The 17,705-nt window shown below is 33.8% G+C and overlaps 3 protein-coding genes across 3 annotated transcripts; 2 read left to right on the forward strand and 1 right to left on the reverse strand.

Annotated features, from left to right (window-relative positions):
* Window positions 1-251: 251 nt before the first annotated feature.
* LOC125870232 (abscisic-aldehyde oxidase-like) lies at window positions 252-8,298 on the reverse strand. Its single transcript, XM_049550611.1, has 10 exons — window positions 8,041-8,298; window positions 5,392-7,065; window positions 4,812-5,071; window positions 4,478-4,687; window positions 4,102-4,320; window positions 2,348-3,313; window positions 1,930-2,025; window positions 1,620-1,718; window positions 1,248-1,437; window positions 252-750 (listed from the first exon to the last, which is right to left on the reverse strand). Exons 1-10 carry the CDS (start codon window positions 8,186-8,188, stop codon window positions 527-529), a joined length of 4,086 nt encoding a protein of 1,361 aa, XP_049406568.1. The 5' UTR covers window positions 8,189-8,298; the 3' UTR covers window positions 252-526.
* A 5,188-nt stretch (window positions 8,299-13,486) lies between these two features.
* On the forward strand, window positions 13,487-15,043 carry LOC125870357 (inactive protein RESTRICTED TEV MOVEMENT 2-like). Its single transcript, XM_049550775.1, has 2 exons — window positions 13,487-13,638; window positions 14,409-15,043. Exons 1-2 carry the CDS (start codon window positions 13,515-13,517, stop codon window positions 14,921-14,923), a joined length of 639 nt encoding a protein of 212 aa, XP_049406732.1. The 5' UTR covers window positions 13,487-13,514; the 3' UTR covers window positions 14,924-15,043.
* A 1,600-nt stretch (window positions 15,044-16,643) lies between these two features.
* Window positions 16,644-17,705, forward strand: LOC125870350 (inactive protein RESTRICTED TEV MOVEMENT 2-like). The gene is made up of 2 exons (XM_049550764.1): window positions 16,644-16,797; window positions 17,113-17,705. Exons 1-2 carry the CDS (start codon window positions 16,701-16,703, stop codon window positions 17,682-17,684), a joined length of 669 nt encoding a protein of 222 aa, XP_049406721.1. The 5' UTR covers window positions 16,644-16,700; the 3' UTR covers window positions 17,685-17,705.

Genomic DNA, 17,705 nt, shown 5'->3' on the forward strand with positions numbered 1-17,705 from the left:
TCATATGGAATCTTTTCTTTCTCTTCTTTTTCTCGACTCTTTTTTCCTTCTTTACTCCTCTCTATGGAACTGAAAGCATGATTAGTATTCAAAATGTTATAGATAATAAATATGCAATAAATATTAAGGTATTTTGTCAAATGAAATGTAACATAATTTTGAAAATAATTCAAACAGTATTTTGACTTTGTAAAACAAATATTTCATTTTGTGTGAAATTTTAGAAGCTTAACTAATTAATTTAAAATTGTAATGAGCAAACTTGTTGATTTAATATAAGGCTTGTATACATGAAAATAGAAAATTTGTTTATGCTATTTGATGGAACATAACAAAGCAAGTCCTTTTATCAAGCTAAATGAGTAACCTATAAGTCTATGTTACTCGTACTCTTCAAAAATGTTGATTGGTCCATATCAGATCCTCCAAAAGTGAATCTGACATGAGTACGACAATATTTTTGCAGAGTCTGAATAAACATAGATCCAGACAACAACGTGTCTCGCAATCGCTAGAAATCAAGCATTTAGCTAGATTTCAGATCAAGCAAAGTTTCCAAGTATTTTTCCACATAATTCAGGCCACACTGTGTCTTCACTACAGGCAATGTTGCAGGGACATCCAGATAGAAATCTGTATCTGACTCGTCGAGCTTACCCCAAAGTTTAAGCTGTTTTCGTGCTGCTTTAATGGCTGCTCTTGTTGCACAATGAACTGAGGACGCCAAAAGCAGTGGCGGTTCACCAGATGCTGCAAAAAGTCGTTATAATCGAATCAACAAATCATGGAAAATGGCTTCACAAACTCATCTTATACTAATGGTTTCACTTTTTCCTCTTAGCTAAGATATCTAGACATGAAAGTTAATAAGTCTAATCCACGACAGTTCCCTCGAGGCACGTATTGGTAGAGTTGCAGCTACCATTTGTGATGTCTTTGATTCTTAGACCAAGGAAGGAAAGACCACTAAGTCAAAATCATTTTCTTATAGAACTTCCTCTGTCGAGTCACCGGTATTGCTCCATCATAAACCTTGTTGTGGTGCTTCATCTACTACTCCGATGCACTACCATCACACGCTCTCCACCACACTTTCACGATCAACGGTTAACTTATACTCATTTTAATAATAGTTTCCACTCAACCTTATGGAAAATGTCTATGAGAATTCACTCACAAGTCATCCTAGCAGTATGAAAATATTTGAGATCTTGTCTGAGTGATGGAATGAAGAAAGAACAGTGTACCTTTAGACGAGAGAACACGTTTCTCGTGATGTCCACTGTTTAGCACTTGAACATTGAAACTTTTGGGTATTGTGTCGATTGTGGGGATCTTATATGTCCAAGTGCTATCTGTAACAACCAATCCGTCTGTGTTTGTAAGATATTCTTCGAGCATAAAAAATCCAATCCCTTGTACAAAAGCCCCTTCGATCTGAAAGAAAATAAATTGTTCTTAAGGAGGTGATCGATAGGAACTTTTGATGGAAACAATCACTATTCGAACATCATTGACGATTGAATTACAGCTACCATCATATACTTCGTAATTGTTTAAGGAAATCAGAATTATAAAAGCTAAAACTTGAAGTAAATTGAGACAAATTTTCGATAGACCTGTCCCATATCAACAGCTGGGTTCAAACTCTGTCCACAGTCATATATAATATCTGTTTGCAAAATTTTTGTTTCTCCTGTCAGGATGTCTATCTCCACCTGCAAAACCGACATCGCAATTGTTAGTTTCCAATAAAAAGGTGCTTCAGCTGGATCATATGGTTGCTAAATGCTCCAAAATTGGAATATCCGGCGAAGTGTTTTGTTATCATTAGGATGTCGAGAATTAATGTAATCCTTGAGGGTGAGGTGAAGCAATAAGTCTTTCCACATTGAGCTACAAGATTGAGTGGGGAAAAAACAAGTTTACCTCGCTGACAGCAGCACCGTAGTTCAGATATTTCATGGAGCTGAATTCCGGTACATAATAAGAGTTTGCTGATAAGTTTATCGCTTGAAATTTTGCCTGAGAGGGGTAGGGAAGGATCAGAATTTGAACACCTCAATATTATCCGACTTCAGTTCACACAAGTGGATGCGGAGCTATAAACAAAGTAGTCCTCTTGACTACTTCAATTTGAAATCATCTTTAGAAACTGGAATTCTATTTCGAATAGCGATCTAGTGAACAAGGTGTTTATTAGTGACATGGTATAGGCCTGAGAAGAAATACGTCTAAAGGCATAAACATGGAATCAGCTTTGATTGCATGAAATTTTCCTCGTGAAGAGATGATGAATGATTATAACATTCAAAATTGTAATATAAGAAAGTCAAAAGAGTAAAACCTGGTGAATCAGTGTAGTCCAATCAACCGCACCATTTTGTTCTTGCAAATTCTTCTTCAGAGGGGTTAGTCTTTCAACTAATATTTTGCAGCACAGTCTGACTGCTTCACAGCTCGATTCAGATGTAGTGCTTCCAGCAGTAAACCCGCCTTGCACTAAACTTAAAGTGTCTGCTTGTATGACACGTACTTTCTCCACAAGTTCTTCACTCCAACTACTTTCAATTAAGCTAAGACCATAGGCAGTCATTTGTTTGACCTTTGTCCATAGCCCCTGGCCGATTTCAATACCTCCAACCTCTACAACTACTGATCCGTCCGAAAGAATGCTTACTTTTCCAGGCGTTGGTCGTTGTACAGATTCATAAACAAGTGGCACTCGAGAAATTCCCCTTTTCTTCCATATATTCTTCTGGTTATATTGTTCTATCATCTCAGTTCTCCGGACAAAATTTGAGGACGTCGCCAACTTATCAATGATACCTGGCAAAGTATAATCACCTATATCTCCTGCACAATCCTCATAGAATAATTTTAGACTTTCAAAGGTATGAACATTTTGGTTTCTAACGGAGTCCACCTCCAGAGACAGTACACTTGCTACATGTTCCATTATAGCTTCGGCAATATAAGATCCTTGCACCTCCCCCGGGCCACGCATAGCTGATTTGCTGGTAAGGTTCGTCTTACATACTTTTACATCAAAAGACAAGGCACCCCAATCATATTTTTTGAGAGCCCCGATAAAGTTTGAAGGTATCACAGGGCTTATATCTTCAGTGATCCCAGCATTTACCAATAAATCAAGATGTAAGGCGGTGATTTTGCCATTCGACTTAAATCCAACACTGTATGTTATTTTCATAGGGTGTCTCCCTCCTGCCATTATCATGTCAGTCTTTCGGTTGAGGTACATCCTGACAGGGAGTTGTAACTTGAGCGCTGCAAGTGCACAAGCTGTGGAGACCTGACATATCAATGTACAGATTTTCACAACAGAACTAGAAATGCTGTCGCAACAGAAAGAGAGAAATATAAAGGGAGGAGGGGAAATGAATGTGATGTCTTGAAAGGTAACGTAGGCACTCATTTCAAGATTATTCACGTCTTCCATTGTCATTTCATAGTTTATCTGGATCAATGCAGTTATATCTATCATTTGAATATTAAAATGCAGTCATGAATTTTTTCATACATAATCGGTAAACATAAAAGACATTATTAAAGAAGACATCAGAAAAAAAATGTGGGGACATTTTGTGCTTGCTTAGTGTTGGAATCTGCAAAGCCTCTAAAGAGAGTTCACTACAATAGAATCAGAAAATGGAAAAAGGGAACTTAACATCTTTATCAAAAGATATATGAATTGGAATGTGCACAAGATACTTGTATCACCTTCTACTAGTTCTATCTAAACATATCAATAGCTGCGTATGAACATTGGCCGTGTTTTCCACATATCACTGCACTACTATGATCACATCAACCAATTAAACTAAAAATAGCTGGCGGATGTATAATATATACGTATAATCCATTTATAACATGTATATTATCGTGTATAATCAATATGTAATCTATGTATAACAGCTATAAAAAGTAAACAGTAATTCTGCCGGGCTATTTTGTGTGAAGACTGCCAAATTAACCCTATGATACTAGGGACAAAGAACCAAATAATGATCCAAAACTTCATCCAAGCAGAAAATTAAGATTTTCTTCATTTTCTCTCTATTGGAAGTAGCAGATACTCACAATCATTGCTTTCACTGCCTTGCCTCCAAAGCCACCTCCAACCCTTCTTGTGACGACACGGATGTTATGCTCAGGGACACCAAGACAACTAGCAATTGCACTACCTGTGTATTCAGGGCACTGACTTGATGCATAGACAACCATACAGTTATCTTCATCTGGAACTGCTAGAGCAGTTTGTGTCTCCATATAAAAATAGTACTGAGACCCAAGTCTCGTCTGCAAAAGATTATAAGCAGGACCAATCACTGATAAATTTGAAACTATTGAAGACATAATTAAATAAATAAAATCCGCTCTTCCTAACCCTTTAAGCTTTTAGATGACGTAGTCACACCTCACAAGAAGTGAGATTTCAAGAACAAATCAAAAGTACCTCAGCAGAGAGAATCTTGTGGTCAGCTTCAGTCATTCCTTTTGAGAAATCACCAACTTGTTTTGGATAAAAAAATGGTGGGACTTGGAAAAAACTGGATCTCTGAACGGCTTCCTCAACAGTTAAAATCGGAGAATCTATATTTTCAGTGTCATATTCAACAATGGCCATGCTTGCAACCACATCTGCAGACCTCTGACTGTCAGCAACCTGAGTTATTTGACAACATTGAACATAAAAGAAAAAGTTTAAAATGTTCTCTCTGGAGAAGTATATAAGCAATCATCTTGCCTAACCTATTCTAGCAGAAAGATTCTAGAAACTAAGGGCTTACCACAAAAGCAATTCGGTCACCAGCATATCGGGCGAGATCATCTGCAAATAAAGGCTCGGGAGCAAAAATGGTCTTAGATCCTACATTTGCCCCTCCGCTCGGGATATCTTTAAAAGTAATAATGGCAGCAACTCCATCAGGTAATGAATTGGACCCAAAGTGGATGCCCTTTACCCCTGCTAATGGTCTTGTACTATAGATAAATGCTCCATATAGGCAGTTTGGTGGTGATGGAATGTCATCTACATAAACAGCTTCACCTGCAATTGTAATTGCTTTTTACACTAAGACAATACGACATCTGGTTGTTCTTTTCAAATATGAAAACGTCTGAATCTGAACACATTTGAATATTAAGATATTGCATGTAAATCTGAATATTCAATCAGGTGCATAAGAACTTCCAATTCAATTTTATCTTGAAAACTTTGCATGGGTAATACATGTAGGCTTTTAATCAGTTTGCCTCATCTCTGACCAATTTAGCCGGCAACGTCAAAGCCACAAAGAGGATTCAAAATGACATAAAACTCGGGTTACATACATGAGGTGAAATAAAATACATAAGGAGAAAACATACCAGAAGCTTGCATGGAGGCTCCAATTTTTTTCATTGGTTCACCCACTGGATGGTACTCTTTGCTTGATTCCACGACCTGCTTAGCAGAAGATAATAGTGTGTGTGGTTTCCCTTCACTAATATAACCATCTTTGTTACTTTCCGAGACCTCCTCTACCAAAGTAATCCCATTTAACAAACCACCAGATATCATGGGACCAACATTGGTGAAGCAAAAAAGAAACTTGAAAAGAAAACTGACTACCATGCTTGATCTGTAATCTGGGTGTGTAGTGCCATCTTCAGGTACCACAGCTTGTTTGACTAATTTAAGTGCTTCCGATAATACATTAATGCTTAATATCTTCCCGGTTAGATATTCTTCTACTTGTTTGGCTCTTGTCGGATGTTTTGTGCCATAAGCACCAAAAGCCAACTGGATAACATTTATCAGGATCCCATTCCCGTGGGAAGAAACATCAGCAAGGAAAGCAGCATGTACATATGCCAATGCATTTCCAAGAGGTCGTGGTGAAGCTCGATAGGTTTCAAACAAAAACTTAGAACAGGTTGAACTTCCTTCCTTTTTAAATGGAATCAAAAGAGTAAGCAGCACACTCCTCGAGTCTAGCAGTGGTCTCGCTAAGAACTCCTCAAATGTGAGTTTTTCATGTCCTTGACTAGTCATTACACAGATAGTAGCACCCAGACCAAGAAATAATGTAGCAATATCGGAAGGGAAACCGTTTTTCTGTGCCATAACCAAATTTCCCCCAACACTAGCTGAGTTTCTAACGAACGGTGAAGCAATCTTCTCCATGTGCTGAGCCAATTTTTGACTAACCAGCTTTCCGTATGAACTCAAATTGATTTTGTTTTCCTCCTTCAAAAATGAAATAAGTTTAGAGATAGTCACAGCAGCCCCTACTTCAATTCCTATGTGATCAAATCTGATGATTGAAAGCTCAGGGATATATCTCAGATCAATGTATCGGTCATATCTCTGGGTTTCCTTGTAATATCCAGTGCCTGTGTTACCAACAACCAGCTTAATTCTTGCCCCATTTTCAGCCAAATTGGATTGCAACAAACTTCGAAGCTCATCAACAGAAGCAGGAGTATCCCATGGATACTTTCTGGAGTCCAAATATGCTGCAGGTTCACTTGTCAAGAATCGAGGAAATGTACTAAAATTCAAGTTCTTACTTGGATCATAGGGAGGTAACTTACTCACCTTCATATCCCTGGAATCTTCCTTTTTCCAAAAAGAATTGAGCCCCAAATCCTCTATATCAACATCTGCAGCAAAAGTCTTGCAGGCATCAGCAATGGGACGGTATCCAGTACAACGACAAAGGTTCCCTGCTATAGACTTTTCAGCTTCAGCTGCAGTCAACTTAGAGAATCCTGGTGAAGGATCTGTATGGTTTGCTTTATCAGCGTTGATAAGAGCCGAGACAAAGGACATACACATTCCTGGAGTGCAAAATCCACATTGAGAAGCATGAAAACCTGCAAACCTTTCATGAATTGAGTGGAAACCATCCTTGTTGTTTCCAAGGCCATCACTTGTAGTAATTCCGCAACCATTTAAACTGCAAAGAAGCGTAAGGCATGAACTCACACTAAAATCTTCAACCCGTTTAAGCTGGGGATCATACTTTGAGAGAAGAACAACACAAGCACCACAACCACCTGCAACCATTCAAATTAGAAAATGAGTAACTCTTTCTCAAACTAAATTCTCTTGCACTATTAACATCAGATTCGCTAAAGATTCAAATTGACGAGCTGAAACTTCTTCAAAGTAAAATGATTTCAACCTTGTCTAAACTTGCCAATAGAATAAAAGAATGGCATACCTCACATTAACTAGAATTCTTTAAGTTATAGATCGATACAAAAGATAAGCATAAGATTATACCATTGGCTCTCCTAGCTTTTTAACAATCAGAAACGAAAAGGAATAGGAGACACAAAGTAGTAGTATACTATAAAATGAAAACATCCAATTACTACAAAAGGAAAAAAGAATAAAAACCAATTCATGTGCTACAGAAGGACTCCATAACCAGCAGGAACTTAAAATTACATAACTAAACCATATAAAGAAGTCAAAAGGCCAAGCAGCACAAAGAAAAGAACCTAGCAGGATAAATACTACTCTCTCATTTCTTTTCCTTTCCCCTCAACTCAAGTCTTATAGTTTCAATCCTATAAGTATACCACTGCTTGATTTCTATACATAATACTCCCACCATTTTAATTTGTTTGTCCTTATTTTAATCCGTTTAAAAAAGAACGTCACTTTCCTTTTTTGGTAACTCTTTACATTGAAGGGGTAAAGTTTAAATAATGAAGAGCTATGCACATTTAGAGATACCCAATTTTCCAGAAAAAAGCCGAATAAGAAAATGATGCAGAAGAAGCCAACACATTAGAACAAAAATACCAATATCCAAAAAGTCCAAAGCTTTTAGCATTTATTGTGCACTTTGCACCAAAACAAACACATAGTGAACAACTGCACATATCCCAACTAAATATTAAATCTTGAACTCATTTCATAACAGTTCAAATGCTAAGAATCTTAAAATTGAAGTTATAAGTTTAAATTCTAAATTTGTGTCTACGCATATATACACAAGGAGAGAGAGGAAGGAGTATTACCTTCACCACAGCCTAACTTGGGACTTTTGAAGCAAGTTTCAGTGCGCAAAAACTGAAGCAAAGTAGTTGAAGGGTCAACACTAGGAAGCTCATATCTTTTTCCATTGACAGCAAAAACCAAGATCCCATTTTTCAGTGTTTCCTCCATTTCTACTCTCCAAACAAAACTCTGAGCTCAATCAACAAACTTCAACTAAATGTACTCCAAAAACCTTGTCTTGTTGTGCTCTTTTGGCTGAAAAATGCACACTAACCAATCTTGACTTCAATTGAGTGTTCAAGATTTTTCATTTTTCAGTGCCTTCTCCATTTGTACCCTCCAAACAAGATTCTGGGCTCAAGCAATAAACTTCAAACAAGGTCTCAAGACTCCAAAAATCTTGTCTTTTTGTGTTCTTTTGGCTGAAACTTGTACACTAACCAATCTTGACTTGAATTGGGTATTCAAGATTTTTCATTTTTCAGTGTTTCCTCCATTTGTTGTCTCCAAACAAGATTCTGGGCTCAAGCAATAAACTTCAAACAAGGTCTCAAGACTCCAAAAATCTTGTCTTTTTTGTGTTCTAATCAATCTTGGTTTCAATTGGGTATTCAAGATTTATCAAAAAGAAGCTTTTGCAATGCAAAACACACAACATGTAGATTAACCCCTTTTGAATTCTTGTAATTATAAGCCAATTATTGATGGGAAAGCAGAGGAATATTGATTTTGTTCAAGTGCAAAAACCTTTTTGTTGAAGATTAGTATGAAAAGGCCATTTATATAGTAAGGTAAGAAGAAGAATATGGCAAAATAGTAGTAAAAGCATTTACTATGAGACATGAAAAAATGACACAATCAGTCTTCCATTATACTTAAAAAAATTTTGTCTGGTCTGATCTTCATTAATAAGTGTATTTAATAAAAAAATACATCTAAATTAAAGTTAAATTTGACTAAATTAATATAAGTAAAATTATGAAATATTACTCCCTCCATTCTATTAAATGACTTAAGAGGCTTGCTAAAGCTAAAAATGGAACTTAGCTTCTCACGGACTACATCAGAAGCGAAATTCTCAACTTCAAATACAATGCGAGCTGGAACGGGAACAGGTAGTGGGTACCGGCTCGTCGAAGACTCATTCTTTCCTCGGGGATGACTTCTTGCTGAGCATGTTTTCACTCTGCTAAAAATTGATTATTTTCATTATCACTTTTTTAAAATAGTTTTATTTTGAAAAAGAAAAAGGGAGAAGGCACAAGTACCTCTCTAGACTATGACCGAAATTCTAGAGACAAACATTAACTAAATTAAGGTCTTATTACCCCCATGAAATCATTTTATATATAATATTGTACATCTTTTGGCTTATGTGGCACACACCGTGACTCCATGCAGTTGAGGCGCGTGGAAGATATTTGGATGTCACGTAAGCCAAAAAGGTGTACAAAATTACAAAAAAAAAATGAGTTCAAGGGGCTAATAGGACCTTAGTTTAGTTAAGGTGCGTCTCTGGAATTTGGGTCATACTCTAGGGAGGTACTTCTACCTTTTACCAAAGAAAAACAATTTATATTTAGCTAATTCATTTGAAAAGTGTTTTTTATAAGCAAATTGTGTTTGGCTAATCTTTTTTAAGAAGTGTTTTTGAGAGTCAAATTGCGATAAAGGGTAAATATTAATGTACTTTTAATATTAAGATTATTTTATAGAGAGAAACTAGTTTAAACATCTATTAAAAAAATAAATTAAATTTTTATTTTTATTAAATTAAAATTGAATATTCAAATTTTTAATCAATATTATATATTTTTTTGGAGGGTTGAAATCTTAATTTTTATTTTTTTCTTTTTCTAATCTTGCTAAAATATTGTTGTTACCTTTTTTTCTAATTCTGCAAGATAATAAACACAATAATAATAATACATAAACATAAAATAAAATATAAAAATTATTATATAAAAAAAAATTATTAAATGAAATTAATCAAACATATGAGCTATGTTAATTAATTAATTCAATCTATTACATATTTCCAATTGACCTCTAAAAAATAAAATTATAAGTTACTATCCTATTAAATTAATACAACTTAATAAAAAATGAATTTATTTTTATGAATTTTATTTTTAGTATCAAACTTATCTAGAAAAAGAAAACATTAAAAATATTATGCGAGTCGGGTTGAAAATGGAAAAAGTTGTTATGCAGAGCGGGAAAGATTAAAATTATGCGGGTTAAGCTCAACCCGCCCCACCCCCGCCCAGCACTGCCCCATTATTGTAAAATAAATTCAATAACTCAATGTAACATTGTAAAAATAAATTTATTATACATAATGCTCGTTATTTCTTAATAATTAAATATTATTCATTGTATCTTTACTAAAAACAGTCAATGTATGATGATAAAAGAATTAAATATATAAACAACATAAGAAATTTCTTGAAACTATATCCAAAAATGGCTTCTCATTTAAAAGGTGTCACAAAATCAACGACAACAGATAAAATATACGTAAAGCATTATGTGAATACAAAAGAGATTATTCCACGTGCACCTCAAAAAGATTTGCAATCATGGCTTAATAAAACATTTCAGTTGAAAGTTAGTCAAAGTACTACATCAAACGCACTCAAACAATCAACTGAATTTTATGGTGCAGTTTGAAAAGATAATATCAGAACTTTTGGGTGCAATAAAAAAAGTTAGAGATGTGTTTTAACTAGATTTAAATTTTAACAAAAAATAAAATAAAATAGAATTATATTTCACCAAATTATCTAAGATATATTTATACTTCTAAAGAATTATCAATTTATACGATTAATGGGACCATATTATTTATATATACTTCTTCTGAAAATATAGTATCTTATTATCTTTATCAAAATGGGTGATTTTTTCATCGATCCAAGTTGAAACCAAAGAAAAATATTATCTTAGAGAAATTACTAATTTATCGAATATTAATTTAATGAAATTTTATTGTATCACACTTTTGTGAGTTTCCTATTTTAAGTAGGGTGTTCTCATTACCTCCAAGTATTAACAAAAAGTATGTGGGGCTGACAAAATCCATAAAAATGACCCACAAAATTAAATTAAATCACAATAACAAGAAAAATTAAATCAATCACTGCAGTGAATCCCTATAACTGTCCTTATATTCTTGTCCACCAAAACCCAACAAAACATATATTAAAAGAAAAAGATAATTATTTTTTTTTCATATTTTCTTAATATTAATTACTTATTTTCTTAAAATTATTTTTCATAATTTCTTAAGAAAATACAAAATTTAAATTTAATAAGTAAAAATAGATGGAATTGATGAAGTACTATTGGCCTCCCTTATTTGGCCTAATCATGCCCTAACAATTACTTACTTAATTGAGCCAATTATAAGTACTCCTCATTTGATTAATGAACCATTTTTAGGTGCCACACTTAAACTTATGTTAATCAGTAAAAGTATTGATGTGTTTGAAATATACAACACTAACATACTTAGTGAAATTTCATAAATATCATAATTTGAAGATAATAGAGTGTATGTAGATTTTATTATTGTCTCATAGAAGCAAAAAGGTTGTTTCCGACTAGGTTTAAGTGCAACAAATTCAAATACGAAGAAAAAAAATAACAATCAAGAAAACATTTCAATTAGTAAGGGAGGTGATGCAAAGCCTATAAGAAAGAAACAATAACAAAAAAGTGTGATAACCGAAACACAATAAACAACCTATAGTGATACATATCAAAAGCAAGGACTATAAAAGAATACGGTCAGTACAACGACAAACATCAACAAGCCTTATAAGCCCTCGAAAAGAAAGACGACGTTCCACTATCTTAACCTTCTACCCTAATATGCATCCTCCATACCCTCCTCTAAGGCACACTTCGTATCGAAATATATACACTTGATTCGATTAAATCTGTAGCTAAGACGTTGCATTTGTAATTGATCACAGACCCTAAGACTCATGGATAGAACTAGAGTATTGGAAGTAGATTTTCGAAAAAAATTAGTAACTTTTATGCTAAATCTTTTATTTATATTGAAAATATTACTAAATATGCCAGAAATATTTGTTGGGCTCATATGAAGCCTTTTTGTAAAAACAAATAGAGATTACTAAAAAACACATCAATTTAAAATCCTAGATTCGCTTTTCCAAGCCATCCACTTTCCACTACTCCAATCCCTTGTTAATTTTACCACTTCATTATGGTATATTAAGAAATATGAATAAAGCATCAATATATACTTTATGAAATAAATAAATAAAATAGAAAATGATGTAGAAAGGAGATCACATGCACTTCACATGGAAGATTATTATTCCAACTTCTCTCTCATGCTAAATATAGAATCTATTCCTAAAAATAACTCTCAATTTCCCATGCAGAAAAAAAAAGTTTAAATATAACTTTTCAAAAATTCATAAAGAAGGATCAAGAAATATAGAAATTCACTAATGGTCACTATCATAAAAACACTCCATATAATTTGTGCATATTCCCTTTTGATGCATTATAGAAACTTCTCAAACCAGTATTTCTATCTCTAAGATAGTGACAAAGTCTACATACACTCTTTTTCGAATCTTACTTTATGGAATTACACTGGATATATATTGTTGTTACTATATATATATATATATATGTCAAACCATAATTAAATTCCTCAAAATGGGAATTCCTAAAACTTGAGCCCCAAACCTTATTGAGAAGATTTCAGAAATAGCATAGATAATAGACATAATAAGACTCTATAAATATAGTTTCGTTAATTGCGCTCTATAGTTATAGTTTTGTTTGCTTTGGAGGTTGTGGTTTGTATATTTCGCTTGCAGATACACAGATATGGTAAGTATATACAAATTGAGGTTGTGGTTTGTATATTTTGTTTGCAAATGTACAAATAGGGTAAATATATATAAATTTTGTATTTATACATTTAGTAATTTTTAAGAACTCTGTTTGTATATTTTGTTTGTCAATATACAAACAGGGTAATTTATTATGAATTCTTCATAAGTCGTATATAAATAGTTAGGGTAAGCATATACAAATTCTGGATTTATACGACCAAGGACCGAATTATACTGAATTTATACAACTAGGAAACCAAATAGCAAAATTTCACGAAACTATAGCCACAAATTAAAAATAATCAAAACTATAGCTATATTACATAATATACTCTAAATGGTTGTCATTGCGCATAATTTTCCCAACTTTGTTTCCTATTTAGGAATTCTTCTTAGTTTTTTTTTTCTTGTAGAAGCAAACAATACTTGGCAAAGGTTTATAAATAAAGAATGGCATGCAACTATGTGTAAGGAATATCTAATTTGAAAGTAAACAAAGAAAGTAGAATCCCAAGAAAGATATGTCCATATATAACCTACAAAATCCTATCTTTAGAAGGAAAAAATTATTACAAAATTTGTAAAAGAGATAAATTAAGAAGAAAACAAACATGGAAAATGGAAACAAAGATAGTTGTAGTTGTTGTAGCAACTCAAGAATATATGAAGATTTTATGCCAACATCAGAATTGGTTCATGGAAAAGACTATGATACCCTTCTTCTTAATCTTCCAGGTGCATCTCTTATCCACATGTACAGTTAGATCAAACTTATTTATTAACATGGACAAAATATGTACAATATATACCCTGTTATGTATATTATATGTACCATATATGTATATTTAGTATAATATAATATACAAAACTTATAGGAGTATATTTTTTTATAAATTAAACTAGTTGATCGAAGTGTTTAGGATCGTAATTATTGCTCTTTGGGTGGTGGCCCATCTAATTAGACTCTAATGTGTCTGATCAAGCTTTTTTAAAAGTTAAAAATATTATTTGTTTTTCTAAAAAAAAAAATAAGTGCACACTGATAGAAGTTTTTTTTCAAAAAGTTTTAAAAAGTAATTTTATTTTTTGGGTTAAACAGGGAAAAAAGTATTATTTTTTTCCCCAATAAGGACTTTTATGATTATAAGTTGTGTTTTTTTCAATCTATTGTCCAAATAATTATAGTTTGTGTTAACATATACATATATTTTCTTGATTTACATTTCTATTTTTTCCTTCATTGGAGTCAAATTTTGATTTCACCTTTGGAGCTAAATTGTTCGCAGCTAACAAAATTTTGTGATAATTTATCGTTAATCTATCACTAAATAGTATTAGTGGTAGATTTTACTGTTTAGCTAGGAAATTTATCCGTCTCTAATTCTTATTCTTTTTAATCATGTTAGTTGTGTGCACCTTCCCCAACAATTGTTGATGTCTTTTTGCGTTTTTCGCTTATGAAAACACCTAACAAATCCAATATATGAACTTTGAAAATTCAACAGGTTTCAAGAAAGAAGAGGTGAAGATTCAATTATGCAAAAAAACAGGAATTCTAAAGATTAATGGACAAAGGCCAGTAAATAAATTTTTAAGCTTTCAAAAGGACATTCCTGTTTCAAAAAATTGTGACAAAAGTAACATAAATGCAAGGCTAGTAAATGGAATACTTTATGTTAAACATCCAAAACTCATAATTTCATCACAAATAAATGGAAATGACTTGCCAACCTTAACTAATATTGAACCAAAACAGGATAACAAGAAAACAGAATTAGATGAATTAAGTAAACAAGACAATGCTGAGAAACCAAACAACACTAGTCCAAAATCCAATGAACAAACACAAGTTGTTAAACGAAACGAATCGATGAAAGATGATGCCATGACGCGTCCTGCTAGCGATTTATTTGCAAAGTTGAAGGTGTCAAGGCAAGTGATGAACATGGCTATGGCTGCATTGGTGGTTCTTGGTGTTGGTGGCTATGTAATGAGGTCTCCAAAGAAAGCTAAAGAATGAGACTATAGTTAGCTTGTGTCTTACTTCAATTCAAATTTCAAAGTTAGGAACAATTGTGTATTTGTGATTGCAAAATAGAAGTTAACAAAGTTTCATATTGTAATGTAATGAATCATTTATAATTGAACAAAGATCAGCATTTGAATCCCCTTGCCCCTACCTTTGTTTGTTTCAATTTATTGAGATAAGGCACAAGTACCCTAGACTATGACCAAAATTCCAGAGAAACTTTAACTAAACTAAGATTCTATCCCCCCCCCCCTCCCGAATCCATTTTTTTCTTGTAATTTTGTACACCTTTTTGACTCATGTGGCATCCAAACATCTCCCACACGCCTCAACTACGTGGAGTCACGGTCCTCACAGAGTGTGCCACGTAAGCCAAAAGGTGTACAAAATTACAAAAAAAATGAGTTCGGGAGAGAAGGGGTGGGGGAGGTAATAGGACCTTAGTTTAGTTAAGGTATGTCTCTGGAATTTCGGTCATAGTCTAGGGTGTACTTGTGCCTTATCCCCAATTAATTTGTATGATTTTTCTTTGAAATGAAGTTCAAAAAAAGTAAAAAGAAGAATTTTAAAAAAATATATAGAAGTATAGAATGTACCAAAATGTCTTTTAATCTTCGTTTTAAATATGTCACGAGGAAAGTTGGTATTTAAGAGTTGCCAAAAAGGAAAGAGACGTACTTTTTTGAAACGGACTAAAAAGAAAGGTAAGACAAATAAATTTGGAACGGATGAATACGAAGAATTTTCAGAAAATGTTTTTAAATTTTTATCACGTTTAATTGGCTTAAATGTTTTAAAAACTATTTTTCAAATGGACTTATTTTTCTCAAATTTTAGGAAAATGACTTTCTACATATAGAAAGGAAAACATTTACAGAACTCTCTTTTAACCTCACCACCCAATCTGAGATCTGACCTCGACTCTGGACCCCAACCTCAACCTGGATCGAGGTCAGATCATGGGTTTAGGTTGGAAGTTGAATCTTGAAATGGATTAGGATCGCGAGTCATGCTCAAGGGTCGATGTTAGGGTCAGGTTCAAGATTTGAGTCTTGAGTCAAATCTCAGGTCGAGAGTAGGGTCTTGGACCGGGCTCAAGATCTGGGTCCCAAATTGGTAGTCAAGTCAGGATCGAAGTCAGATCCTGGTCCATGCTCGAGGCGGGAGTCAGGTCTTGAGACTCTCGTCCTAGACCCGAGATCTGACTCCCAACCAAAAATCCAACTCGACTTGCAAAACTGACTACCGACCCCAACCTTGACCCAAGACCCAACTATCATTCATAACTTCGGATCCAACTCCCGATTATAGTATTTTTTCCATATTATAGTATTTTTGGGTTCGATGTCATCGTATTTTCTTAGATTATACCTAAATATTCTTGGGACACTATTTTCTTTTTACTTACCACACACTAAAAAATAAGTTATAAAAACCACTTATTTTCCATTTTCTAGAAACATTTTCCTTCGTAGCAAACACACCCTTGAGCCTCAAACTTTGCTCCTACACTTGAGGTTTCCTATTTAGGTGTTCTTCGTTTTTTTTTTTTTAATTATTATTGTACAAGAAGAGGTTTATAAACAAAGTAATGGACCATTAATTAGCTAAGGAATATGTATCTTGAAAGAAAACATAGAAAGTTCTCTTGTGAATTTTTCTAAGTGTATATATATACACTACAAACTTAAATCCTTTCCATCAACAAGAACAAAGCCTTGAAGCAAAGATCACAAATTTTAGCAAAAATAAAGCAAAGAGATAGAAAATGGATTCAACACCAACTCAAGTATATGAAGATTTTGTTCCATCAACAAAACTGGTTCAAGAAGAACATTTTGACACTCTTCACCTTACTCTTCCAGGTCTCTCCTTTTCTCTTAAGTCATTAAATAGTTTATATCGACACGGTGTGAGGACACATACTACAACTTGATTGTCATCTTAGAAGTCTGTCAGTCCTTCTATCGATGTCACATACACCCTCTATTAGTATGTGACATCCTAGGAAAATCTCATATCGACATAACATGGAAGAAATGTTTAATATATAAGGAAAAAGCATGCATTTAGACTCTAGTGACGTGTTTTAAAGCCGTGCAACTCTAGTCATGTACTATTCATTTCATTGTTTTGTTAGTTAACCTTAAACATTGTCTTGTATCATTGAAATTCCACAGGTTTCAAGAAGGAAGAGCTGAGGGTTGAACTGAACAAAACAGGAATTCTGAAGATCAGTGGACAAAGGCCAGTTGGGATGTCAAACAAGTGGCGGAGATTTCAGAAGGAATTTCCTGTTGCAGTAAACTGTGACAGAAGCAAAATCAGCGCGAAGTTAGAAAACGGAATTCTTCATGTTAAACAGCCAAAAATGATAACTTCAGCAGCGAAAAAGGATAACAAATTGATAGCTACATTAGCTGAAACTACCCCTGCAGCTAATAGACAGACTACAACTTTACGAGACGAATTTAGTAAACAGGACAATGCTGGTACTAATACCCCTGCTAAAGAAGAACCAAAGACCAATAGTCCTAAAAACAGTGAGCAAACAGAAGCTAAAAGCAGTTCAAGTAGTAGTTCTTACAGTGAATCGACAGATGATGAAGCAATCGGAAATGTGAGTTGTTTGGCTGCAAACATGAAGAAGACAAGGAAAGTTATGAAAATGAGTCTTGTTGCTCTTTCAGTTCTTGGCATTGGGCTCTATGTCGCCAACGTGATGAAGTCTGCAAACGAAGCTGAAGAATGAGAAGAGTCTTAATTTCAGTAG

Source organism: Solanum stenotomum, chromosome 1, assembly GCF_019186545.1.
Source record: "Solanum stenotomum isolate F172 chromosome 1, ASM1918654v1, whole genome shotgun sequence".
Lineage (NCBI taxonomy): Eukaryota > Viridiplantae > Streptophyta > Magnoliopsida > Solanales > Solanaceae > Solanum > Solanum stenotomum.

Coding starts and splice junctions, on each gene's coding strand:
- LOC125870350 (XM_049550764.1), top strand. CDS start 16,701: ATGGATTCAACACCAACTCAAGTATATGAAGATTTTGTTCCATCAACA. Junction 16,798..17,112: donor TCTTCACCTTACTCTTCCAG/GTCTCTCCTTTT, acceptor GAAATTCCACAG/GTTTCAAGAAGGAAGAGCTG.
- LOC125870232 (XM_049550611.1), bottom strand. CDS start 8,188: ATGGAGGAAACACTGAAAAATGGGATCTTGGTTTTTGCTGTCAATGGA. Junction 7,066..8,040: donor CAAGTTAGGCTGTGGTGAAG/GTAATACTCCTT, acceptor GAATGGTTGCAG/GTGGTTGTGGTGCTTGTGTT. Junction 4,321..4,477: donor ACAAGATTCTCTCTGCTGAG/GTACTTTTGATT, acceptor AATCTTTTGCAG/ACGAGACTTGGGTCTCAGTA.
- LOC125870357 (XM_049550775.1), top strand. CDS start 13,515: ATGGAAAATGGAAACAAAGATAGTTGTAGTTGTTGTAGCAACTCAAGA. Junction 13,639..14,408: donor CCTTCTTCTTAATCTTCCAG/GTGCATCTCTTA, acceptor AAAATTCAACAG/GTTTCAAGAAAGAAGAGGTG.